The sequence below is a fragment of the Mugil cephalus genome, chromosome 2, assembly GCF_022458985.1.
Source record: "Mugil cephalus isolate CIBA_MC_2020 chromosome 2, CIBA_Mcephalus_1.1, whole genome shotgun sequence".
NCBI classification, from domain to species: Eukaryota; Metazoa; Chordata; class Actinopteri; order Mugiliformes; family Mugilidae; genus Mugil; species Mugil cephalus.
In genome coordinates, this window is record NC_061771.1 from 332031 (window position 1) to 359301 (window position 27271).

Here is a 27271-nt window from a genome sequence, read left to right on the forward strand (position 1 = left end):
CATTGGTCAAAGAAATCTAAGGAGTCAGACTAAGTTTTTGTAAACTTACACACATTCCACATTAAGTTTTGTGGCCTTTCCTCACATGACCTTTCCTCAAGCTTTTTCTTCATGTCCACCATGAAAATGTCTTTGATCAAGGAGATCAAATTGATAGCCTATCCTCTTTCCGCCATTGTGGGTTCAGAAAGTTTACATGCAAATAAAGGCAAATGTGTACAGAAGACGTGTAATCAACTCAGTGTACTTATCAGAGAAACATAAAATCGCATTTTACGCAGCAGGAGATGCTATTTTAGTTTAGAATGCAAGACCCTGTATTATTGTTTAACAATAAAATTTTTAATATAAAAGGGGGAAAAAATTATATAATTTGGCTGAAGTTTGATGTCTGCTCTCTTGATGAAGAATAATTTTCTTTGCCAGAAGGCATAACTCACACTGCACCATTATGATGTGTCTGCTATTTGATGTAGATGAAAACTTGGTGTCAAAGTCAGACTCATTTTCTCATTTTCTTCAGCGATTCCAGGCTGCTGATCCATGGGCAACAGCTGTGTGGACATGATTAAAGACCCACGGGCATGGATAGCACGGCATGGTCGTCATTATAGTTTGTTGTCGTGCAGTAAAGATTACATTTCTTTTGTGTCCTGATAATGTAATGTTACACGTAATCTGTTACTCTCCAAGCCTGCTTAATGTCTTCAGTGTAATTTTCACATTTTGCAAATTCTTTCCTCTTGCCTCTCTCCAGTGAATTCCCAACAGCACTAGAGCACCTTCTACTGAATGTAAAGTGTATTACCTCAACATAGAAAATACCAGAAACATGTCACAAAGAGTGACAAAATAATGACAAAAAATATGGTAGTGTAAAGTTTAAAATGTAGCATTTACCCCAGCTACCAATATGTTATATTTCTAATCGTGTGCCAACCAAAAATGTGAGCCATGAATATAGTCGGAGGCAAAAGATGAAATGGACTTCCAACATTGGTAAATTCTTTGTTCTGGAGACTTTGCAAGAAGTTAACCGCCAACTTCACATCTTTTCAGAAACAGTTACATGAAGATTCACCTCCATATCCATATATAGAGTAACATCACACTAAACCATACAGGAAATCTTTCTAGATTATTGTGGAGTTAAAAGTGGAGACAAAGTGATTACACCACATTATCTGTGTAAGAAATACAGAAATAAATACATAAATTAATAATTATACGATAATAAATGATAAATGAATAAAATAAATTATACCTGTAGAAATACATAAACAACCCAACTAAAATCGATTTACTGAAATAAATAATAAAATTCAGACTTCAGTGTAATTATTCGTTAATTATGTCATTCTCGGTCCTCCATACTATCATCTGACACTTTGTCATTTAATCCAGGAAACTATTTGGAAGAGGAGGCTGGGCGCTTTGAACGTGCATATGATTTGATAAAACATCTGTCTATCAACGACGACAACAACCAATTAGATGACTTGAATCCTTTTCCGATATTACGTCCTATACTTCCGTTGGTTGCTTTTTTTCTATTCCGGTAAGGCCAGGGTGGACCATTTGATTTCGCAATAGTGCGGGATTAACCGAGTTATTCTGTATTTACTCATCATAAACCAAGGTAGGAGCTTGAATAATTTATTTATTGTCTTTAAAAGTGTGAGAATAAATCGAAATGTCTTACCTGTGGTTACATCTAAAGTAAATTACGTTCCACGTTGGTGGTATGACATACGCTATCAGCGTAACTAATAATGTTTTATTAAAAATAAACAAAACTAAAAGAAAACGTCGACATTATAGACTCATTTCGAAAAGAATCAAAAGCTTTGTCCTCATTTTCATTTTCATGACTTGACTTTAAGTTTCGTTTTTCTCCCCACAGCGTCAATGTCACTATGGCTGGAGTGGAAGAGTCTCCGTTCTCTCTGATCAGTCTGGAGGAAGAGCTGACCTGCAGCATCTGTCTTAACACCTTCCAATGTCCAGTGACCATCCCCTGCGGACACAACTTCTGCCAGGACTGCCTTCTCGCCACCTGGAAGGACTCCAACTTCAATTACAGCTGTCCTCAGTGTAGGACCTTTTTCGCCACCAAACCTGAGCTGAAGAAAAATACGGTCCTCAGCACCGTCGTAGAGACCTTCAAAATCAGAGCTAAAAAGAGCGAAACAAGTGTTCTTGCAGAGGAGAGCATAGTTACGAAAAAGAATGTCATACACTGTGATATGTGTATGGAAGCTGAAGCATCCCACACTTGCCTCACCTGCATGGCCTCTTACTGTGAAGAACACCTGCGGCCTCACCAGGAAAACCCTATATTTCGCCCCCATCAGCTGAGTGAGCCTGTCGGTGACCTTATGGAGCGCATCTGTCCCGACCACCAAAGGCTGATGGACCTCTTCTGCAGCCAACACATCTGTGCAATCTGCAGCTTCTGTCTCCAAGAAGCCCACAAAGGTTGCTTTGTCACCTCTTCTGAGGAAAGGAGGAACCAGATAGAGGTGAGTCACTGACGTTTTTAGATATACACACACAAACCTCCCAAAATTAATTAAAAGGTCTGTATTATGTGCATAATACACAAAGGATAGTTAGCTATTTACATATATTTTTGTTAGAAAGTAGTTCCATTAAAAATCCAGATACGTCTCTCTAAGCAGTAGTTTTTATTTGTTTGTTTGATTGTTTTTTCAAGCAGTCATTGTGTAATTCATTTGTTATTTTACTTTCCTCATTACAACATATGGTAAGGCTTCAGCTATGGAAGAGAACCAATAAGCTGATCATATTTTAACTTTTAAAAGTTGAAATAACCAGGGTTAAGGAGTTAACTTACAATTATCGCTTAAGTGTCACGGGGTTGACAGAGCTCAACAATCACCTTAAAGAAAACACATGCAAAGATGTCAGTGAAGAAAATACAATTGTGCATGCAAATCCTGACTTTTTGGGGTCACATGAAAATGTTTCTGTTGTCCTTTGTGTCTCTTGCGGTTTATGTGTCTATTTGCTGGTGCTGTATATATACAACTCAAGGTGTTTTCTTACTTTGCCTGTGTTCTAATAAGTCGCAGTGCATTGAGCACTCTCAGTCACAGTACAAATTAACTAAACTAACCTGACTTTCTAAATAAATTCTAGGAATGTTGATTAACCTGTTTTGTGTTTCTATTCATAGTCTGATCTGAGAGACAAGTTCGGTCAGCTGGATGAGAAGATTGCAAAGAACAAAACTGTCTTATGTGAAATGGGGGGCATGCAGAACAAGTTAAAGGTAATATGAAAACAAAAAGTGTATTGGAAGAAGTAAAAATAAATTGGCTACCTGTCTATGGCATTTGGTATTTTGATTTAATTTAATCGCTTGGTCCTTTGCCAGGACTCAGTAACCTATAAGAAGAGAGCTGTGGCAGCTGAGTATCAGCAGATACGGGACATGTTGGCCCGAGAGGAGCATGATGCACTGTTTGCCCTGGATCAAGAGTTGGAGAGCAGTCAGACTAAACTCAACAGTCTCATGAAAAAATTCAATGATAATGTCAGTAACCTGAACAAAGCAAAAGTAGATATCCACAGCCTGCTGAGGCAGTCCCAAACCATGGCCTTCCTACAGGTAAGACAACTCTGATCATCATACAGCTGCAGTGTCAATGCTTACTTGTCGACAGTAAAATCAGACGTGATTGATCACTCAGTGCTAGGGGTTAAATGGGAATTTAAAGTGATTCCAGTGTAAAAACTTAAGAATAAAATCCATGTTCTTTTCAAACATACACCTGAAAGTTCAGCCAAAACCAGTGTAATGCAGTGAGTTTTTCAAATCGTTCTTGCTTATATGGGAAAACTGAGCCTCTTTCAAACTTTGCATTAAACATTTGACCTGGACAGTCAAAACACGAACAACCAATTTTAAGTACAAGTGTTCACATACAGCATTAAAATGTGTCTGCAAAGATCACTTGAGATCCTTACATCATTTGGGGCAAAACAGGGACCAACAGCCAAATTGCCCAATCAAAATACGGTCTGAAAAAGGTTTAGAAGGATGCGTTTGAGCACTGACTGTCATGAATCCAACAAATATCACAGTAGAATAATCACAACAATGAAAATATCACAGTATATAATCACAACAAACACCACAATGCAACATTAAATAATTTATTACGAGTAATAATTAACTTACAAGACAGAGAAAATGACGATGTATTGCAAGTGACGTGGCCAAGATGGTACCAGAGTTACGTGAATAACGTGATGCTCCAAAGTAGGCAGAGCCGCTTTTGCTAAGCCAAGACAGCGTCTCATTGAAAACCCAACAGGCAGCAGATGCAGAGCAGTAAAGGTTTGATAAATGAGGCCCCTGGCTTACTATCCGTGTGTTTCTGCTGTGCTTTTGTCATTTTGCTTTCATCTTCATAATCCCTTTTGATTTTGGGATTTTCCTGCCACCTGTAGCACTTTTTATTCTTGTTAAAAAGTATTTTTTTGTTTGGAACCTCTGCCTCATCACCCTTTGTCCAGCACTTGGGTCCTACCCTACAACCCACCTTCCTGTGACAGAAACATTGGTTTTCAGTTTAACATAATGCAGCAACAGAGTTGCTCGTGAGAGTGGCTATTATCTGAGAAACATAACGTCTATGCCTTTACACGATTTTGCACAATAAGGAGACTAATGGCTATTGGAGCTTAATCCAGCAGAGTACATCTAATAGTTGTGATTGAGGTCGGATCACTGCCACCTCCTTTTAAGGGTCTCTGTGCAGTGGCGGTTCTAGACCAAAATTACCAGGGGGGCAGAGGTGGGGCCAGCGTTTTTTCAGGGGGGCACATATGAGAAAACGGCAATATTTATGCATTCAAAATGTTTAGTTTATTTAAAACCAAAACAAAATACATTAAGCATCAATACAAGACAAACATTGTTTGTCTCCAAAAAATATAAATAAAATGTGCTCAAAAACCATGAAACCATGTTTGTCTTTTTTATAAAATAAGATTTCTCTTTTTGCATGAAATAACACTTTGATCTGCACAATGACACATTTTTAATCTAAGCATTTAGACTTAGACAGACAGTAAACACTTATAAAAACCACAAAAAGATTAATAAAATCAGATTAAATTAAAGTAAAATAAAAATAAGCAGTGTAATAAAAAAAAGTTCTTTTTCACAGCATGAGACTTAAATGTACAATCACACTATCTTCATCTAAATCACACTTATCATCCCACTCTGTATAGTGAGGAGGAAAAATAGAAATAAAAAATAAAAAAAGGCCATAACGTCCTTCTTGCTCCGTTTCATGATAGCCTACTAAAAAGAAAATGGAGAGGACTGTAGCATCTACATCTCAGAAGTCCAAGTTTTTCATTAAACAAGTAGGCTACATGCTGTCGGTTATTTCACCAATTTCCCAAGCATGTCATCCTGTTTACTGACTTCAATAACTTTGCATATTCACAAACATAACAAGACCAAGCTGTGATTAAGTGCTATCTATTAAGTGCAAAAAAAACAAAAAAAAAACGGATTTCATCATTATAGTGAACAACAGGAAAACACAACAGGGGCCAGGAGCAATTTTACAGGGGCACTGGCCCTTGTTGGCACCTGCCACCAATGTCTCTGTGTACTTGTTTTGGTCGCACAATGAAGATAATGTTCGGAGAAATAAAAAATTAACACAGTCTAGATTCATTCAGTACAAGTTTATTTTCATGTGTGCTGTAAAATAATATCACTTCTTACTTCTTAAATCTTCTTCCCCTCTTCACAGGCTTCATTTAACCTTCCTACAGCCATGCAGTTTGACCCTTACACCCCTCGCATCAACCTGGACTCCAAGAAGGTGAAGACCGTGCAGGCCTGTGCTGTTGCCCTGAAGGATCATCTGTCGGAGATCTTAAAACAGCCTGTTGAAGCCAGACTACCAATACTTAAAACAGGTAAACGCGCTTGCTAAAATACATATTATGGATGTAAAGTTTGCGTTAAGAAACTACAGTGGTAAACAGTCTTGTTTTTCTATAGTGTCTTTTTTTTAAAAAAAAAAAAGTGATTGTGCTATGAGACTAGAAAGTGACATGGGCAGACAAATGCAGTGTGAACAAGGTGGTGACAACAGTGACAATAATGATAATAATAACATCTGGATGCCCCAGAGTGCATGCACCACAACCCCTTGCCCTTTACTTCATTATTTTTTTTAATAATACATGTGATGCATTAAAATCATAGTGTGTGTGATGCGTTAAAATCATGAGCTATTGTTGTTTGTTTGCTTTATGTATCTCCTAAACTTGTGTACTACATTTAAAAAAAGGGACGTCCAACATGGGGACAGTCAAGGGTAGAAAACCAGGTGGAAGAGGAGAGGATTGTAGGGGCGAGGGGATCACAGGAAAGATCAAAGGAAAGGCCCACTGTCTACACAGCAGAGACCTGAGGCAGCCATGTGTATGAAATACTAATAGAGAATGGTTAAGATAATAATGAACATCAATTAGGAACATCCTTTCTCAGACTGATGTGGAAAAACTAGTTCATGCATTTGTGACTTCCAGGCTGGATTATTGTAACTCATTAATGTCTGGCTGTCCAAGTAGCTCTTTAAAAATCCTCCAATTGATTCAAAACACTGCAGCAAGAGCACTGACAGGAATTAGCAAGAGAGATCATGTTACTTTAGTTTTAGCTTCTCTTCATTGGCTTCCTTTAAAATCTAGAATTGAATTTAAAATCCTCCTCCTTACATACAAGGCCCTGAAAGGCCTAGCTCCATCATATCTGAAAGCCCTCATAGAACCATATTGTCCCGACAGATCACTACGATCTCAAAGTGCAGGTCTACTTGTGGTTCCTAGAGTTTCTAAAAGTAGAATGGGAGGTAGAGCCTTCAGCTATCAGGCTCCTCTCCTATGGAATCAGCTCCCAGTTTGGGTTCGGGAGGCAGACACCGTCTCTATTTTAAACTCAGAATTCCGACTTTAAACTCAGAATTTTGACTTTAATTTCAGAGTTCCGAGTTTAAAGTCAGAACTCACTTTTTTTTCTCAAAGTGGCCCCAATCCTCTTCTGTAAGTTAGCATTGTTAGTCACAGTATAAATGTTTTTACAGATCTGGGTCCAGAAATCGGCATTCGGACCAATACAAAGGTCTTGTTCCCATTTTTAGTAAATGGATCTGTCTGATTGTTTATTTTATATAATTTATTTTATAATTTTTGGAGAGGGGAGAGAGTGTTTTGGACGAGGGGGTTTTAATTAATTCAGTGATTGTATCTGGAAGATATAGATAGACATTTCTGGGATATTCTGTTACACCTCAGTGAATAGACGGGGAGAACAGAGGACAGAAGAGATGTAGAAGGATGGACAGTGGAAGAGAGGCATGTGGTGGTGGTAGGAACTGGTGGTGTGTAGGGTTCTGTGCTTCCCAAGTCACCTCACTCAAGTATGACTGGGTACAGAGAGGTGCAGTGTAGATATCTGGAGAGATGGGAGAGTCCAAGGGGGTAAGGGCGTCCCAATAAAGGAGAGAAGTCTGCGATAGGGCACATAGTGAAAGAACAGTCCAGGTCTTATTAGACAGGACTCATCAATTCTTATTGATGTGATCCACCACGGGCTGGCAGGTGACTTCACACATGCATGTGGGCATTCCCTAAATAAGAGTGAGACCGATACCAGGGCCCAGAGTCAGGTCAGGAGCCCCAGCCCCCGAGAACCACCACCTCAGTGTGGGCCACATGGGTACCAAGACTAGAGAACCACTGTAGCCACGGGCCATGCCACACCCCAGCGCACATGGCGAGCGACGACGAACACCCCCAGATCGACCAAGTGAGCACAAGCTAGTTCAGGCCAGAAGTGCTGTAACGGAGAACAGAGCTAGACAGCATGGAAATAGGAATCTGAATTGTTTTGGGTGCATTGCGTACATATGTTGGATTGTGAGAAGCCCATTCTATGCATCTTATATTGAGTTGTGTGTGATCTGCGGAGTACTTTGAACTGGATCGGCTGTAAATTCAAGTTTTTTGTACTGGAATACTGGAATTGTCTTCCTTGGAGGAAGTTTCTATTTCTTATTTCAAATGTCTCAAATAAATCTGTGTGATTCATAAGTAAGTTTCCCTGGAAGAGGTGATGGAGGTGGGTGATCCCTTTATGTTTCCAAGTGCTGAGATGAAGAGGGACTTTGTTATTTACAAACTCAGGGTTGTGCCGAATCAGGGAGAACCTACAGGGTTCCAGTTGGGAGCCTGTGGTCTCTATACTTTTACACCAAGCAGAGCAGTGGAGGCAATAATGGGGTTTTTGAAGCAATTATGACGCTTAAGCGTGATTGTAATGAAGGGCAGGTCTGAGGTGACTGCAGAATCTAAGTCCTGGAACCATTTTGCTGTGGGTTTGAATGGGATAATGGAGAATAGATAATTAATTTGTGGTAAATTTTTCATTTTAACTGTTGCTATGCGTCCCACCAGAGAGATGGGAAGATTGGCCCAGCACCTCAGGTCATCGCAGGTTTTCTCCAGGAATGGATCAAAGTTCAAGAGTGGACACATGGCTTGGGGCCAAAAAAACTAAATCATGGCATGGAAATGACATCAAGACTGAAACATGGCTAGGAAACAGCATCAACGACAGACTGGGAACAAAGGGAAAGGCAGGTCTATAAATATACACGGGGCAGAGGGATGACGAGACACAGGTGAAACTAATGAGCAATCAAAGTAAAACACTGGGAGGCACAACGGACAGGAAACCAAGGACTCAACAAAGTAAAACAGGAAACTCAAAACATGACACAGACAGACATAATCATGATAACTGCCTGCTGAACACCTCCAAGACCAAGGAAATGGTCATCGACTCTAGGAGGTTAGGAAGACATTTAAGAGGTCCAAACCAATATGTTGTTAGGGTTGCACCTCAACAACACTGGACTGGACTGGACTGGACTCTAATTTATGTTGTACAGTTTTTTTCGATATTTTACGCAAAATGACCGGAGTCAAATTCCTTGTTTGTGCAGTTATTCTTGGCCAATAAAGCTGATTCTGATTTGATTTGTGTATCACCATGCGAGCAGTGGGTATAAGCTAGTAAACACAGGTTGGTAGCGTGGCCATCAATAGGCTAATAGCTGTAACTAAACACAGGTTGGTAGCGTGGCCATCAATAGGCTAATAGCTGTAACTATTTGAGTTTTCATAAAAAATATTTTAAAAATTTAAATACACCAAGGTTGACGTAAAAGTACAAAACAACTATGATGAAAAACTTACCCAAACAGGAATTTTGCTGTGGAATGAGGAGTAGATGCAGCTAGTGTGCCCTTCACCAGGCAGGTCTCTGCAGTGAGTAAGCACGGCTACTGAAATGCTGAAATAGTGGTATGTTAATGCGGATGCACGAAATTCAAACACATTTTTTGAGTTGAATAAAATGCGATTAACTGAATTTAGACATATGTTGGAATTAATTATGTTGTATATGCTGAGTTAAATAACACAAACTTTTCTATTGAAATATGCTGGATTAGTATATGTACTAAGAGTCAAAATCACTTTTTTTCAGTGCAGAGTGCTTGTTCTATGTCTAATCAGGTGTTATCTGAGTGATTAGGATGAGTCGATTTGTATATATAATGTAACTGATTTGCTAGAGAGCAGTGGTAGAATAGCCATGCGACAGGCTGGCGACCTGTCCAGGGTGTACCCCGCCTCTCGCCCATTGTCAGCTGGGATAGGCTCCAGCAACCCCCCGCAACCCTAGTGAGGATTAAGCGGTATGGAAGATGAGATGAGATGAGATGAGTAGTGGTAGAAATGTGGGGTGTCTAATCCTCCTTTTAATTTTGGTTTCTGAAGAATGGTGAGTTTAAACTGAGTTGTTTAATTTTTCCAGTAGAATTTTGTGATGAATGCATCTAATGATTTTGAACAAGGTGAGAATGGGATGGATTGGAATCATTGAGAGCGAATAGGTTATTTTAGGTGGTATTGACATTTTGACCAGTGCTGTCCTGCCCAGACTGGATATTGGTAATTTAGTCCCACGGTGGAGATTATTGTCCACGGTTTTTCAGTAGTGGGCTGAAGTTCAGCCCATATCAGCTCTGATCACCTGGGAGAAATGTTGATACCTAAATATGTGATGTGTCAGAATGTGTGAAGGTAAGTGTCCGGTTTACTTTGCATGCAGTTTGTGCAGATTTCTGATGTGGATCCCATTTTTGCCAATTTCTGTCCTGTGTAGTGAATCCTGTGAATTATTTTATATTGTAATAGGTGTAAATTTGCATTTCTAGACATGGAGTAAATGTTTCTGCGGATGTGGTTCTAGAAGTCAGCATTGGGAGCAATTGCCAGATTTTTCCCATTTGGATGTAGGTATGGATAGGGCTGTGTCAGATTGTAAAAAGATTTGATATATTTTTGAAAGGACTTTCTTTTTTGAATGAATGTTAATCAGGTTTGAACTTAATGGTTTTGATATTGTATTTTGCTTGAATTGATGATTTGAGTTGAAGGTACTCCAGAAACTTGTTGCTCCTGATGCTGTTCTCATGGACCAAGTGAGTAAATGGGACAAGTGTGTTGTTATGGATTATGTGTTTTGAGTGTGTTATGCCTTTTCGTGACCATGTGGGAAGGTGGAGTGTTTTTTTATAACTGAGAAAGTCGGGATACTCCAGAGTGGTGTGAATTTGGAAGGTGCCAATGATGAGTTTGTGACTCATCACTGAGTTTGAATACCTTTAATGAGGGGGCTACTAATGGTTTGATGAAAATGGTACATAGTGAGGGAGAGAGTGGGCTTTCTTGTCTAGTCCCTTTGTGCAGTGTGAAAGGTTGTGATGTTAATCCATTAGTGGTGACAGTGGCTAAAGGTGCAGTATAAAATATCTTGATCCAGTTAATAAATGATTCCCAAAGCCAAATGTATTTAATATGGTGAAAAGAAGTCCTGTTTACCCCATCAAAAGCTTTTTCTGCATCTAAAGTGGTTATGATGGTGTCTTTTTTTAATGATGAATAGTGGATTACAACAATTGCCGATGCCTGTCTACATTTGAAGCCGGTCTGATATGAATAAATTACAAATGGTGTGTCTTTTTCTAACCAAAGTGATAACTAATGATATGGATGTACAAGTTGATCAGAAAAATGGGACGCTAATTTAATGGCAAAGTTGGATCTTTGTTGGGTTTGGGGAGAAATGAAATTATGGCTGCATTCATATGCACTGGGACCAGGTTTATTATTGTGATGAAAATTTCCCTGTCAAAGTCTGTGAATTAGGAATTGAGTTCATTTATTTATTATTTATTTTATTTAGCCATTTAGCTGAACTTTTATTGTCTTATTTCATTCTGAGTTTCTTGTGTCAAGTTATTTGCATTGAATTTCTGGAACTGGAAGTTTCCAGTTGTTTGTTTTTTTGTTCTAGTTTACCTTCTTGTTCCTTTTTTTGAATGAAAGGGAATGAAATGATTTTGCCTTGTATAACTGCCTTACCTTTTCCCGAAGAAGTGACAGTGATGACTTTGGGGAATCATTTATTTCTAGGAAGAATGCCCACTCTCTCTCTCTCTCTTTTTTTTTTTTTTTTTTTAAAAATGTCAAACTCTGGCGTAGGTAGGGATGTTTTAACACCCCATCTAGTGGGATGTATGGGCAAGTTAATTCGATTCCATGTAAGTGATACTGGAGCACTGATTGTTATAGGATCAGTTTTTGAGTCTGAAATGATGGATATAATTGAGTTACTGTGCGTGTTAAGTCCACGAATGTTCCAGGTTACAAATTTTTATTGATGTTATATTGAACAGATGATGCTTAATGCTGATATAGGTGTGTGTGTGTGTGTGTGAGTGTCACAGCAGAACAAGAAACACGTAACAGTGCAACACGAAGACAGAAGCAAATATAAACATATTGAGTCCATAGTCCTTTCAGCTGCCTGCCCTGTAGGGATGGGCAAAACGTGTATCACGATAAATTTTGCCATTCTGGTGATATGATAAAAGTCACAATAAAAATATTATAATTCCAATCCATGTTTTTGATACTTACCAGTTTTAGACAGGTTAAAGTAAAGTTTTGGAGAAAGTGACTAATCAAACAATGTGAAAACAGCAACATGTTCCACCAGGCAAAATGCAATCCCTTTGGTTATATCTTTCCATCACTCTGCTTATCCCATATGTAGGGGAGCATGAATGCTCCCTCATCCCATCCCATCCCATCCCAGGCTGGTCTGCCTGCTTCCTGATCTTGATGGCCTCTGTAATCCATAATTTGTTATTTTCTGATCGGGCGGCACAGTGGCTCGGTGGTTAGTGCTGATGTCTCTGGGTGGAAAGGTGGAGTTTGAATGTTCTCCCTGTGTCCGCGTGGGTTTTCTTCCTCCCACCTCCAAATACATGCTCGTTTTCTAATTTGGTGACCCTAAATTCCTACATTCACGCGGTGTGAGTGCAATAGACAGGAGACCTGTCCAGGCTGTACCCCGCCTCTCACCCGATGCCAGCTGGGATAGGCTCCAGCAACCCCTGTGACCTTAGTGAGGATTAAGCGGTAGTAGAAGATGAGATGAGATGAGATCTCCTCCAGAGATCATCTGATGCTGACCTGGTCGATCTGGCATATCCGTCGAGTACATTGCCTACGTCTATATCATGTACAATAAGTTATTGCCCATTGCTGCTGCCCTATCGTTATAATTGTTCTTTTTGTTTGAAACGCTCGAATTTGGTGATGATGGGCTGGGGTCGGGTGGAGTTGGTATGTTTATGTCCTAGACATTGAACTCAGTGAAATGAGATGTTGACAGTGTCTGGGGGAGTTTGAGTTGTTATAAAATACCCTTTCTTTTGTTGGCCAGGAAGTCCTTTACTGATTTCTCAGTTCATCTGTGGATGATTCTGGGATTTCAGTGAACATCAGGTTTTCTCTCATACTGCGAGATTTTAGATATATATTTTTTGATATTTTTCTTTCATCCGTTTGTTTTCTTCGGTGTTGGATGTAAGTTGGGTAGTGACTGAGGCGAGCTTTGTGGACATGGTGGAAACAGAGTGCTGGATTGATTTATTTACTGTTGGGTGAACTCTAAACTGTGGCGGAGATGTTGCATTTCTTGGTGGAAAACTTTGATTATTGCGACTCTGGTGTCAGTGCGGTGAGTTTATTGTCAATTGTCCAGTTTAGGTGATGTGGATGGAGAAGAGTTGGCAGATGAAGCGGGTGAGTCTGCAGTACGTGGTTTTGATTCCTGTGAGCGTCCCATGGTGCAGTATTTGTTGTAGTAATCCTCTATGAAGTTTTACAGTTGATCCAGTTTGAAATTATGGTTTGGCTTGTGTGGTGGGGAGAAAAGACAGGGGAAAGAAAATCATTGATGTGAGGGAAAAGGAAAAAAAGAGAATCGCAAAGTTTTTATCAGTGTCTAGCAGCAGGCTGCCATGTTTATTCATGCACGGTCTTGTGAGACTGCAGTCACAGTGTCATTGACATCCCCCTGTTATGATGCACAACCAATCTCCCTCTATAGCGTCTTTCTACCTGTTGGTACTCAAATCGCTTTACAGTCAGACACTTCTGCACACACATTCACACACCTGTGTAATGCACTGGGAGCAACTGGCCTGGTGTCTTGCTCAAGAGCACTTCATTTTAGCAACTGATGAATTCTCTCATCTGGGGATTGGTGGAAGCAAGAATCCAAACAAATGGTAATATGTGTATATTACTCAATATTATAGCATTATGAAGGCATTGGAGTATTTGTTTTATGTCGTATGGGTTAAAAGATGGTAACATCATGACACTATGATATGTTTTCAGGTGAAAGACAAGCGTCCGCTTCTGGGTTTTCAAGTCCTAAATTACATAAGGAATCTGGTATGTTCACCTGTCCAGCACAGTTTATGTGTGAAAGACACTTACTCTATAATACATGACAATTGACAGTTTAAGTATAATATACACTTTCTTTTGTCTGTTTTGTTCAGAGCCACAATGGCCTTCAGATCATCCCAAGCAGCCCACGTCCCAAAGTCCTTGTTCTCAACCAAAACCAGTCCAGAAGAAGAAATCTCAAAGTAAAAGATATCTTATTATTGTAGTTTATACCATAGAGTGTTCGTTACACCTAGCTGAAACAAATGGTTCATTCACATTAGCAGAGAAAGAGCAACAAGTCACAACAAATTTAAAAATGCAAGCCGGCCACATGTAGCAACAAGCTGGCGTAAAACGCACTACATGTCAGAGCGACATGCAACATGAATTGGCTTAAACTTAAACAAATTGTAACTGCTCCTGTGTAATATATGTGTTGTATATATAGTCAAAACAACACCATTGATGGCGTCACCAAATATTTCAAAGTAAATGATGGCCAATTCTGCGTCAATGTTGCTGGCCTGCTGACCAAGATGTAGCTTTCGTTGCCTTACGTATTAGCACACCATAATGCAGTTGAACACAATAAATACTATACTCTAAATCCTGATTTCATTACACACCGTACCGTTGCTTTTTTAATACATAGTTAATACTGTTTGTGTTTTACTGCTCTTCAGAAAACACAAATCCTTCACAGGCCATGGGACATGGTATGGGAAATAAGAATCAAAATCGTTCGATGGAAAACCTGCTGGAATTTGCTGCAGAAGACAAACTCAAAGGCCGTCCTCCATGGGCTGATCCCAAAAGGAAACCAGGTTTGGTTGTCTAGTAGTGGCTAAGACATAGAGATAAGGACCAAACTACAGTTTCCTTATAGGTTCACCTTAGCACCTAGCTGCAATATTTATTCCGTGCAGCTCTTCAGAATCAGATTCAGAATTACTTCATTAATCTTAAGGGAAAATTACTGAAATTACTTCTTGAGGCACTAAAGCCCATAAATAATAATACTACGCTACTACACCTGGGAGCAGACTGGGGGCCTCATGTACAATAAATTCCTGATAAATATGCTGCAGGCGACCCTGGTTCGAATCCTGCACCGGACGCCCCCTCCTGCATGTAACCCACCACCACCACCTTAAAACCTTAAAATAACCATATAAATCACACCCTCATTTAAATATGCAAATCATTTTAAATGGTCCTGATGAGTAGGAAAGGAAAAAAGAACTTCACAGAAAGCAAATTGGAAATGCTTCTCACTGAAGTGGAGGTTGTCAGTATTTAAATCAGCCCCATCCACACTGATTTACATATTAATGATATTAATGTCTACCTTTTGTACATGAGACCCTGGATGTCTAGACTCTGTGGAGGTCTTGTTTTTTGTTTTTGAGGTTAATGATAAATTACTGTTTTTCTTATTCTGTTTTAGAAACTTCTGACATTCCCCCTGACATAACTTCTGCTGAAAAGAGAACTGAACTTCTGAAATGTAAGTGCAGCAGGTATCCTCTCTTTATACTGTATAGCGATACAGCTGCTGTGTTTGTTATTTAAATGTTTCTTGTTCATTTTTTATATATCCTTTTCAGATGGCACAGTCCTCACTCTGGATCCAAAAACAGCCCATAAACGCATCGTGCTTAGTGAAGGCTTCACCAAGGCCTGTGTGTCCGAAGAATCCACAAACTACCCCAACTGCCCTGAACGCTTTGCTGTCTGTTCCCAGGTCCTCACCTCCAAGGGTTTCTCTCAAGGGCGGCACTACTGGGAAGTCCGACTGAGCAGCAACAACTTCATCGGCATAGGCTTAGCTTACAGCAGCATTGACCGCAAAGGCCCCACCAGTCGACTTGGCCGCAACGCTCAGTCCTGGTGTGTCGAGTGGTTTAATGTCAAGCTGTCAGCTTGGCACAACAGCAGTGAGACAGTGCTGGTCAATCCCAATCCAAAGCGTGTAGGAGTGCTGTTGGATTGTGAGCAGGGCACGGCTACGTTCTACAACGTTGCCGACAGGGCGTATCCCTTCCACTCATTTATCTTTCCCTTTGCTGAAGCGGTCTATCCAGCTTTCTGGATTTTCTCAAGCGGCTCTTCCATCTCTCTGTGCAAGCTGCAGGCTTGAGTAGCATATGCGGCTATGGCTCAGTAGGTAGAGCGGATTGTCCATGAACCGAAGGGTTAGCGGTTCGATCCCCCGATTGTCCTTGAGCAAGACACTGAACCCCCAGTTGTGTGTGTGTGCTTGTGTGAGTGAATGGGTGGATGTGTCTCTGACTGTAAACGCGCTTTGAGTACCTTTGAGTAGGTAGAAAAGCGCTATATAAGAGCAAGACCATTTACCATATGCATATAAACTAAAAATATAAACAGAAAAGCTAAAAACTATTTGTCAGTTGAAGGGGCTGACCAGTTAGATTGTGTCATATATGGATAGATAGATACATGGATAGATAGATCAGGGATGAAGTGTCCTTGTGCAAGACACTACCTTTGAGTAAGTAGAAAAGCGCTATAAAAAAGCAAGACCATTTACCATCAGGATTAATTTTGTGATGTTGGGATGGGTCAGGTGAAATAATGATACCTCCCCCCCCCACACACACTACAGATGGCTTTAAACCTATTTTCATCTTGGGTTTATTTTTTCATAAACTGACTCATAAGTGCATCAAATACACTTAGCGTACAGTCTATATACTTGAAAACACAGCATGTTTTTCAAATACATCCTCATATAAGTTCCATATTATATAAACATTGGAATAAAAAACATGATATTTTAGTGGCACAAATGGGCAGGATTAAAGTTATAATTTTTATTATTAAATTAAAAAATATATTAAAAGGACCACTGTGTAGGATTTTTTTACACATACAGCCTCTTTCACGTAATTCATGTGTTTTTACTCTAGCCCACAACAGACAGATGTAAATCTACATACACCTCCATGTTAAAAATCTCACAGCAGAAATAAACAGATAAAATAAATATCTAAAATAACCCCTGAAGACAATTACTTAGTTTGGGAATTACCTACTGGAACCTGATGGCCACCATAAGTTCTCCTATTTTGTAAAAGCAGAGGTATTTAGTGTATTGCACTCTCCACTAGATGTCACTTAATCCTATACTCTGGACTTTTAAACAGCGACAATAGCTATGCAGCAATTACAGTATAACCGAGACGGAAGTGTTTCCTGGGTTTCCCTGTGGTTTAAAAGGCCAGATTTTATTCACTTCCTGTTTTTCTACATTTACAGCAAAACACACTTGACACACTTCTTACTGTACAGCATGTCTGTAAGTGTTCTGTATTAACCGCAGATTATTTATCATACTCTGTACAGAAGTTGTGAATGCAATGTGATAGGATGTGAGTTTATCACTGAAACTCATGATATTAATTCTGCAGAATCTTTTTTGTTTATTAACTTAAGGATTATTTTGGAGTGTAGCAAGATTATAGGGCTGGTTGATACAAAATTTTTAATCACTATTTTTTTCATTACATAAACTATTATTTCTGATGTCTTAAAAGTAGCTTTCATATCTTTAGGAATTAAAACACATCTATGTGATTTCTGTAAACTGAGTGTAGCTATCTTTCCTTATAGTTAGGTGATAGTTGGCTTTCCTTGCTGATCCTGGAAAGTTTTTGTCTTATGTCTACAGAAGACAAAATTAATTAATTTATTAATATAAATTTCTGTTCAACCCCCAATTATGCCAGGGCAGACCAACTTCTGTACTGAAGTGGCTCTGTTTGCAACAGCAAAGATCTTCTGAGCCAATCAAAAAAGTTAAATGGTTTCAGCGGGCTTATGTAGTTGTAGATTAAATTAAAGTTAAATCTATTTGCAACGAAATGTCTCTGACTGGTTATAGGATTTTTTTTTTTTGAGTTTGTGAATGAATTTGCATAACCCAGCCCTATAAGCTCACTTCTTCCAGACTGGTTCAGGCTGTTGGGAACAGAGCTCATATAGAGCTTTTTTTTTTTATCACATCTGGACAGTCTTTTCTTTTTCATTTTCATGGAATTTTGCTATGGAAATGGAGATGACATGTAGCAGTTGTCCAATGGTTGATTTGAACCTAGGATGTCATGCTTGCATGGTGCACTCCATAAAAATAATATTTGAAAATCTATGGAGGGCACTTAAAACCGACAAACCATCAGAATATTTTGATGGCTCGGTTGGCTTTTCGTGAGGTGTTGATAGTTTCACAGGTTCTTGTACCCAATCAAGTACCCCAAACTGTAAGAGGCCCTGATCAGGCACCATTGCTGTCCTTCAGGTGTTACAGCAGCTGTCCATGAGTATACTGGTAACTTGAGACAAACATGCTCATCTTGCAGGTGTGAAATGACAAACTGTACAGATGGAAGTTTATCTTCGCTGTATGTTAACAGTCACGTTAACTGTTCAGTTTGTATTATCTTTGTTCTTTTTGACTAAGAAATACCAGCCTCACCACAATCAGGATGTTCAGAGTGACTTATTGATAAGCCAAACATTTGTTAATAAGGAAAGGTTCAGACGGAATGATTGCTAAACTATTTTTGTTTATCTCAACATTTCAGGTACCTTTATGTTCATGCTATAGGCCAACATTACTGTACCTGGTGTCAACCTTTTCTATTTTCTCTTCCAACATTTAGTGTTGTGGAGACTTGGCTTAAGACTTTTGAAAATACTGCGAGCTTTCTTTCTTTTCTTTCTTTTTTTTAGTTTATTTGACGAGGACAGTGCACATGCATTGAACAATGAGTCAAATACATGTCATGTAAATATGCCAGATTAAGCTCAGGGCCAATTTCCATCTGTCATCCTCAAAATATTCTGAACACTTTTAATGACATAATAGTGGTGTCTATGATTACTGGAATATAAATATGAATAATATATTACCTAGTGTCTGGTTTTGTCTTGTAAATGCCTCCTAGATTAATCATGAATCTTTCTCAGATGCCTTTGAGTTTGTTTTGTGGTGATCCTTAACATTCTTCTCTCATGATTCTCTGCATCAAACATGAAAATGAAATTAACATCGAACCAACTCTTTGTAACACTTCTGTGTTTTATGTCATATCTATTGTTGTTATGATTCTCAGTCAGTTTGGTTCAGATATCTTTAATTTTAATTTTGAGTTATTAAATTTTAATATTTTCTGAAATGTAAAATACAGAGAACCAAACCTTACAGCGGAGTTAAATTCCTTTTGTTGTTTTTTGTAAGATTCACAAATTATAACCTAGGTAATAAGAATATTTGTTAAAAATGTTGGTATTTCTTGGATTTGTTTGTATGGATTTGTATTATTGTTTTGGATCAATAAAGAATTGATAAGATTAACTGAGGAGGTTTGGAGATGCAGACATTTGTATGACTCGTGTTCGGTGAAATTTCAGTGCAAATCGGCTGAAATTTCTGTGAAAGTTTCATTTTGTTCAAAGTGAAGCAGGAAGGAGAAACAAAAATAAAACCGACTGGCAAAAAAGATACAGTGCCGTCTAGTGGTTGGGTGGTGTTTTTACAGAGCAAGCCAGACTGACGAGTGCACAAGTGTCTCACACTCAGTGCGTTTACATGTAGAACTTAATGGAGCTATGCTCAAAATTCGACTTTCTGACTACAGTCCTTGTCCCAGTTTACATGCAGCACAGGAAAATCGAATAACTTCTCTTCCACACTAGGTGGCGATACGTGTCTTTTCAGTGGGATAATACCATGTTAATATGACCCGTTTTTTCACGTGCATGTAAACGCACTGACTAGCTGCAATGCTGTTCCCCCAGCAGACCACAGCAGAGAAAAGGGTGCTGGCCACAACAGACTGCTAGAAGATCTCCAGCATCTTACTGCAGACATTGAAGGATCTCACCTTCCTTAATAACTAACTGAATTAAGAAGACAACCATATAAAAAAAAAAAAAAAAAAAAAATCAACAGGGAGATGGAGAGCTGTGGCCTGTATCACAAAGCAAGCTCAACTTACCTGGGGTTACTCCCAACCCACCTCTTGCATTCAAAAAGGTTTATTACAAGAAAGACCAGAGTCAAACTCTTGCTGAATCTGAGAGAGCTTCCAGTTAATTGTCCAATCCCCTCTACCGTTTAGCTCCTACAGTCTCCTTATATATGGTTCTCAGCTTGTTTCCTTACGTTTAGTAGTTTTATGAGCTGACAACTGGAAAATGACCTTTCTAACCTTTAAACTTTGTACACATCCCAAAAACCCAAAAACAGAAAAGAGACACTAAGAGAAAAACGAGAGGACCATATACTACAAGAGCACAATAAAATGAAAGACTGAGAAACATTGTGAATCTGTTGCAGTCAGCTTGCTAAGAACAATCTAATGACAGCTGTCTGTGGATTCTGTTCATCTTGCCACAAATCACAAAAACTTCTAGCTGAGTCAAACCAGCCCCAAACCCCTTTCTAACATATCACTCATTTAGCTTGATTTTAGTGAAAATTTTCATTTCTTTCCAAAAGTCCTAATTGACTTTATTCTGACTACAGAAACATGAATCCGTGTTGGCAATAATTTGTTTAAAGAAATGGTAATTAGGACAGGATAGAAACACCTTTTATGAAGTGGATATACTTCAAGCAAGAAACACTTGTTCATTTGTCTTCTGAGATTATTCACAGATGGATTTTAACAAGAATATACTTGTTAAAAATCTTTGTGGAGAGTTCAATTGAACATTGTTTTTTTTTGTTTTTTTTTGTTTTTTTTTTTAAAAAAACAGCATCATGTACAGTAGCCTATGTGGGGAAATCATAGTGCTGTGGAAGCAGAACACTGTGGCTACTTACTGTGTTGTTGATCTAATGCTGGTGAATTGTACATAAATATATTAGCTGTGGATCAATTAGCAGAAAAATTGTAATCCTTAAACGTGTGGCGTTCAGTGATGCCTCTTTGACTCTACGTTGTGTTGGAATAGAAATCGCCTAGATATTCTGGTTCATTCTTCTGTTGTTGGTAAAAGAAAAAGTTATATTGTGAACCCCTGTGTGCGGTATTGTGAGTATAATCCAATCCATAGTATTGATAGTGATAATTGGTAGTCTAAAGCTTCTTGATTTTGCTCTCAAATCGCAATAGATTGCCTCATTTAAATTTACAATGCCCAAAAAAATTCCGCAAGGAGAAAACCCCCCGGACCTCAGAGGAGGGGGTGATCCTTGCCATACCTTGTCCAAAACCGAAATGATGCCACTGCTCCCCACCTATCCAGCTGAACGTATCCCCAACAATGACAATCTGGATAAGCAGTATCACGACACTGGTTATCATCTCGGTAACTTAACCCAGGTTTGTCTTGTGGTGAATCAGTGAATGCGCACGTATAAAGGGCGGGTTCCAAGGCAGCAGACCAATCATAATCATGAGCGCTGATCCCCCAGAAAAACGGACAGGATACATCTCCTACAAGGAGCAAAGACTGATTCTCCTCAAATATGAAGAAGAAAAAGTAAATCTCACTGAAAAATCAAACACCGTGGCTGCATCAAAGGGACACCAAATAGCATAGCAAAGGACTGCAGAATGCATAAATTACACATGAATGGCTCAATTAGTTTACATTTAACACAGCCATGAATCCCAATCACTGTGCTGCATAGATGAATCGCGTGTATGACAATTAGACTATTCCCCCCCGATGTAACCCCTCTGGAGTAAAATGAACTTGGGAGAAGATAAAAACATCCTTTCATCTGGGAGTTGGATTTCTTAATTCCATAATGTTATATGGGCCACAATAAAGCTGGAAGCTGATGCCACAATTACATCATATCAATACATCAAGTTGTTGGCCTGAATGAAATTATCCTGATTTTGAGCTGAGCAGGGACAAATGGCTAAAATATACTTTGTGTATACTCTTTGTGTGGTTATCTCTTGGAAGATGCGTGCACGCTCTTCTCGCGATTTGGGCTCCAATCTCAATTGGGTCTTCATTAAAGGTGAACCGCAGGTTTTCCGTTCAGAGTAAGTTCGACAAGAATGAATCTAGCTGATACCTCAAACCCAGGGTTAACCCTGAAGTTACATGCTTCGTGATACAGGCCTCTGGACTAGCCCAGAAACATACTAAAGGTGTCACAGTTCTAGGTCAGTGTTAAAATAAAGCACACAAGAAATAAATAAAGACACACAGCCACCTTTTAAATGTTAGCGCTAAACCACCCTTTATATGAATGAAATGATTGAAAAGAATCAATTTATATAAATAAGCCTCACCATTACACCAAAATGTAAAACAAATTAAGGACATACTAAAAACACAAATACACTAAAATCACTGAAGAAAACCTAGTACTTAAAACTCAATGAAAGAAATTAAAAATTCAAATGAATTTCAAAAGGTTCCAAAGCAGCAGTGGCAATCACATCCGCAGAGACATAACATAGATTAATCAGATGAATCTTGTCTTCTGTACATTTACTGAAACCTACAATTGATTAATACAGTTACCTTGACTGTATTACACCCAATCAATGCTTATGATGTGGTGGCCATAGGGGAAAACAGACAGCATTTTTTGGTTCCACAAAGTGTAATGGCACCAAACAGGAAACAGCAGCAAGAGGATCTGAATGGCTAGTGTGTTTATGTGCTGCTCATTGGGGAATTTGCTGCAGGTGTGTGACTGGAAGGGACTGGGATGCTGGCTACACAGCAACCTCAAGTGGTGGGGCAGACCTAATTGTGGCCAACTTGGTAGCAGAGATAAAGTAAGTTGTAGTATTTATTTCATTATGTGTGGACATCCCCAGACACAAAAAAATGCAATCTAACGGAAAAACAAATGTAATATTATAAAGATGATTAACCATTTCTCTTCCAGTGTGTTAATGTGATTATGTTATTATAATAACAAATAATAATAATAATAATAAAAACATTTTATTTATAATGCCCTTTTCATCAAAGGATCTCACTTACTGACTCTGAAAACACAATAAAGTTGCTGGACACACACACCCATGCGTACATTAACTATAATTGTGTAAATTCAGTCACATTCCAAGCTACACCTGGTTGGGTGGGTGTGGGTACAATTGCCAAGTGGGAGGGGATTTCAAAAAGTCTCCACAATTTGTGTGTTCACTTACCACATTTCAGGTTTACTGAAGAACTTTGAGAAGAAAATTAAGGAGAAGAAGTTTTTCCTGACTTTTTTTGCCTCTTCTTCAGAGAAGGATTCTCATCTTGATTGTGATTTCATGATCATCATTTTCCAGTTGACCAGTATATTTCTACTCTCTTAAATGGATTACCTGTGGTAACGGGTGGAATAAACCAAAATATGCAGATGCTTGAGCAAGTTCTTTAAAGGGGTTTTATTGAAAGGGACAGTGGTAATGAATGAATGAGGCTGAAGTGAGACATGGAGGGAGAGGAACAGAGCAGCAGCGAACTAGACAGGGCTGGAAGAAAATCAAACTGGATTTCAAAAAGGAGGAATCTGAACACAAGGAAACCTATTGCAAAATCGGGAACACTGGAGGAAAATCATGTCTTTCAAAAAACTAGGAACAGAGGCTGAACATAGTTACCGCCTCCTCCTCATAAAACCTCCTCTTCTCCTGAGATGCAGAGCAACTCGCGGATCTCACAGTCTTGCCAGTGCGCTGCCATGATCATTAAAAAAAAGTGTGGGATATTGCTAAACAAGCTGTATAAACACAGTCGCACATTCATTCCCTGATTGGGGAATTCCCAAACATGATGTAGGGGTAATTCATCTATGTCTTTCCATTAACGATCGTGTAACAACTCATTTGATTTGATTGATTGAAAAAAAAAAAGAACAAAAATCTCTGTGAGTGTCCGGTTTCCTGAAGTACAGATATTCAGTGCAATAGCACATGGGGTTCATAGGTGGCACCTTTGAGGTGTGTTTGGGAAGGTTGAGGAGCATGGAAGAAGTGTGTGTTTTTTTAGGTTTATGAAGCACAAGTGAAGGAAGCTGTGTTCAAATTACCTTAAGTCTCTGGAGGCTGTTTTCATGCACAGAAACACTCCTACATGGTGTCAGAAAGAGGTGAACCTACTGTGAGTATAAAGTAGGTGCTAGCAGTGTTAATTATGTGAAATAAGTTTGAGATTGTCCTGTAGAGACTGTCAGTTTACCTGGCCATTACCACTAATGGACTAACAGAAGGAAGTCTATGCAAAGGTGACAAAAGCCTTTGGTGAACATTTTGTTGGTAGTTGTCATATGGGTAAAGTAAGATTTTATTGTGTGTCTTTTTAGCTCCCAGTGTTTTTAATTAACAATATCTATGATTTTAGTGTGTAGTTGTTATTTGTGTTTTTATTGCATGTAATGCACACTGGGAGTGTGTCGAAGGAGGGTCTTTTCCTCTCCTTCAGCCCAGGATCTTTATACCTTTTGGAAAGGGTAGTTCACCTACGCACAAATCACCGACAATTTCTCACGTTTAGGATATTTATTTGGTACACAGAGAATAGGTATTGATTTCAGCGCTGAGGCTTCGGTCAGTTCACCTTAGGGGTAGAAAGAACCAAAAGCCCCACTTCAGGAACATACAGTAACCTTATTCTATCTAGACTCTGACAATGGCGAGGAGTACTGCCTCTCATGTGTCAGTGAGTTTCTATGTGTAGCCAATTAGCTTTTTCTGGTTTGCAGCGTGTGAGATATTAGGGTGTGACGTGTCCTAGTCTGTGAGCAAGCTGTAGCAAAGCGGAAGACAACTCCTTATATGGTGAGATAACAGAAGTAACACTCTTCCCAAGGTTATACACAGGCTGAAGGCCTTATTAACCCCTTTAAAACCCAACAAGTGTATTGTGCTTTTATTGTGAAAACCCATGTGGACGTCTTCCTACAGTGTAATTGCCTGCACCTGTGGAGCATAAAATGGGTGGGTTTTAAATAAGCAGGAGAGGAAACAGGAGCAGGTCGAATTGGAGAGGAAATGGGAGCAGATCACGGAGAGGAAACAGCAGGGACTGATCATAGTAACCACACCGGAGCTGCCAGTGACGACGGAAGTTAGAGAAACCTAGAAGGACACATGAAGAAGCGAGCAGAGTGAGAATGCTTTCATGTGTAAGTAATGATCCACGATCCAATGTGACCTGTTATACACCTGGTATAAATGTGCAGTGACTGCTGTCTTGCTCCCCATTCAGCTCGAGGTCAGCTACCTGAGGAGATGACGGTGGTGCAGCGGCGTCGAGAAGCCACAGGACCGAGCACGGATTCAACCTACACTTTTTACGACGGAGCCACGTCTGCCAGCACCCGAGAGTGTACTCCTCTGCCTCCACAGATAAGACTGTTTTACTGGACTCCCTCGCCCCTCAGTTTTGTAGCCACCCTCCTTTTACCAGGCCGCGGCTGTACCATTTTTAGTGTTTTACCCGTGTTTTTACCTGATTTTATTCTGTGAATAAAATATCAATATTTCTGCTCAGTATCTGTGGGTTTTCTTGGTTTTAGCAACTGCTCTCTGGCCTGATTTCCAAATCATACAGTTGTTTAATACACTTTTTATCAAAATAACCATAGCCCCTCCACATAAGCACAATGTCATTTATGAACGTGCTAAGTTTAATAGCAGACAGCAACAAGGCGAGTCTGTAGAGAACTTTATCACAGATGTAATAAACTGGCGGAACACTGTAAATTTGGTGTGTTAAAGGAGAGCAGCATCGTGGTCGGGATAAGAGACTCCAGGCTGCCAGAGAGACTTCAGTTAGACCCAGACCTGACGCTGGCAAAAATAACCCAGGACAGGCAGCAGAAAGAAGTAAAGAAACAGCAACTACTACAAGGGACACACAGAAATTAAAGGTGCTTATGTGGATTCCATAAACACATACAGAGGGAGAAGACATTAAAGACAAGCTCCTTCATGCAGGCCAAAGCAGTCCACATCCAAGCTAAGCACTGTAAACAAGACATACTATGATGACAAATGTATAAGATGCGGTAAAACGTCAGGACACCCATGGAAACAGTGCCCATCCAAAGTGACAGCGTCATAAATGCGCAAAAAAAAAAAAAAAAAAAGGACATTTCACTACAGTTTGCAGATCTCAAAGAGTGTAAGCTATTGTGGACAGCAACACAGAAAATGACATAGCTTTCAATGGGGGCAGTTAACACAGAAGGAACTGAAGTGGAATGGTTAAAAGAAATCAGCCTCAATAGAGAGAAGGTAAAATTTAAACTGGACTCAGGTGCCTCAGTTACAGGCATGTATACATGGTGACAAACCTGGTGATGCCACTAATGGGACTCCATGCTTTAATGAAGTTGAACCTGATTCAACAGGTAACTTCAGTCTAGGAGGAGAAACAAGAGAAGAGCCATCAATACAGAGCTATGTTCCCAAAAGTGTTTTCAGGGCTTGGAAAGCTACAAGAAAAAAACTGAAAGATGGAGCAATTCCTTATGCTATCTCGCAGCTCCATGCAGAGTCCCATTATCCATGAAGAGTTAGACAGGATGGAAGCAAAAATCTAAAATAATCGAGGAGCCAAGTGAATGGTGCACAGGAATGGTGGTGGTCCCCAAGCAAAATAAAATCCCCGCATTATTGTATGGTGTGAAAAAACACGAGGGAAAGAACCCAAGCGCAGGACTCAGGTGTTCAGACTCAAACAGAAGTTTAATAACAAAAGATCTTGGGCAGTAAATTCAGGAGGAGCTAGCTGCTGGACTGCACCACGAAGGCAACTGGAAGAACTGACAGAATAGAGAGTCCTTAAGTAGTTCAGCATAGTGATGTGCAACAGGTGGGAAGACAGCCCAGCCCCAGCATAGCAATCAGCAGCTCAACTCAACGCACCTGAGGTGAAAAAAGAAAACATGAAGGCAAACTAAAAGAGGGCAACAAGTTACCTTCTACCTTGAGCCGAACCCAGCTCATATAGAAGGACCCATCTGCCGAAGGCCAGCCGGGTAGAAACAGAGAAGATAGAGAGAAAAGAGCAGGAGAAACAAGATAAACAAACTTCTGTCATAGATACATACATCAAGCTGAATGAAACATGTAGGGTCTAGTAATATACCACATAGCTGACGATCTGTGACAGTTTGTGAGTATAACAGGAATCATGGGCAGGTTGGTGAATTGTTCATCTAGGTAGGAGTGGACAACTGGAGGAGGCCATGATGACTGGGGCAGATGCAGTTTATGGAGCTCCACAGGTCAGATACACAGCACTCCAGATCATGAAGACTGGGCTGGTTGATGAGGCCACAGCAGCAGATGTAGCTCAGAACTCCACAGGTAAGATATTC

The 27271-nt window shown here is 39.6% G+C and overlaps 1 protein-coding gene and 1 long non-coding RNA gene across 2 annotated transcripts; both read left to right on the forward strand.

The window, feature by feature from the left end:
* Positions 1–1472: 1472 nt before the first annotated feature.
* On the forward strand, positions 1473–19326 carry trim25 (tripartite motif containing 25). Its single transcript, XM_047578440.1, has 10 exons — positions 1473–1639; positions 1904–2522; positions 3200–3295; positions 3401–3634; positions 5805–5973; positions 13888–13944; positions 14055–14144; positions 14628–14768; positions 15392–15451; positions 15552–19326. Exons 2-10 carry the CDS (start codon positions 1917–1919, stop codon positions 16082–16084), a joined length of 1986 nt encoding a protein of 661 aa, XP_047434396.1. The 5' UTR covers positions 1473–1639; positions 1904–1916; the 3' UTR covers positions 16085–19326.
* A 5416-nt stretch (positions 19327–24742) lies between these two features.
* LOC125004575 lies at positions 24743–25436 on the forward strand. The gene is made up of 2 exons (XR_007112360.1): positions 24743–25069; positions 25153–25436. It is a non-coding gene; the product is annotated as an uncharacterized LOC125004575 (long non-coding RNA).
* Positions 25437–27271: the final 1835 nt, after the last annotated feature.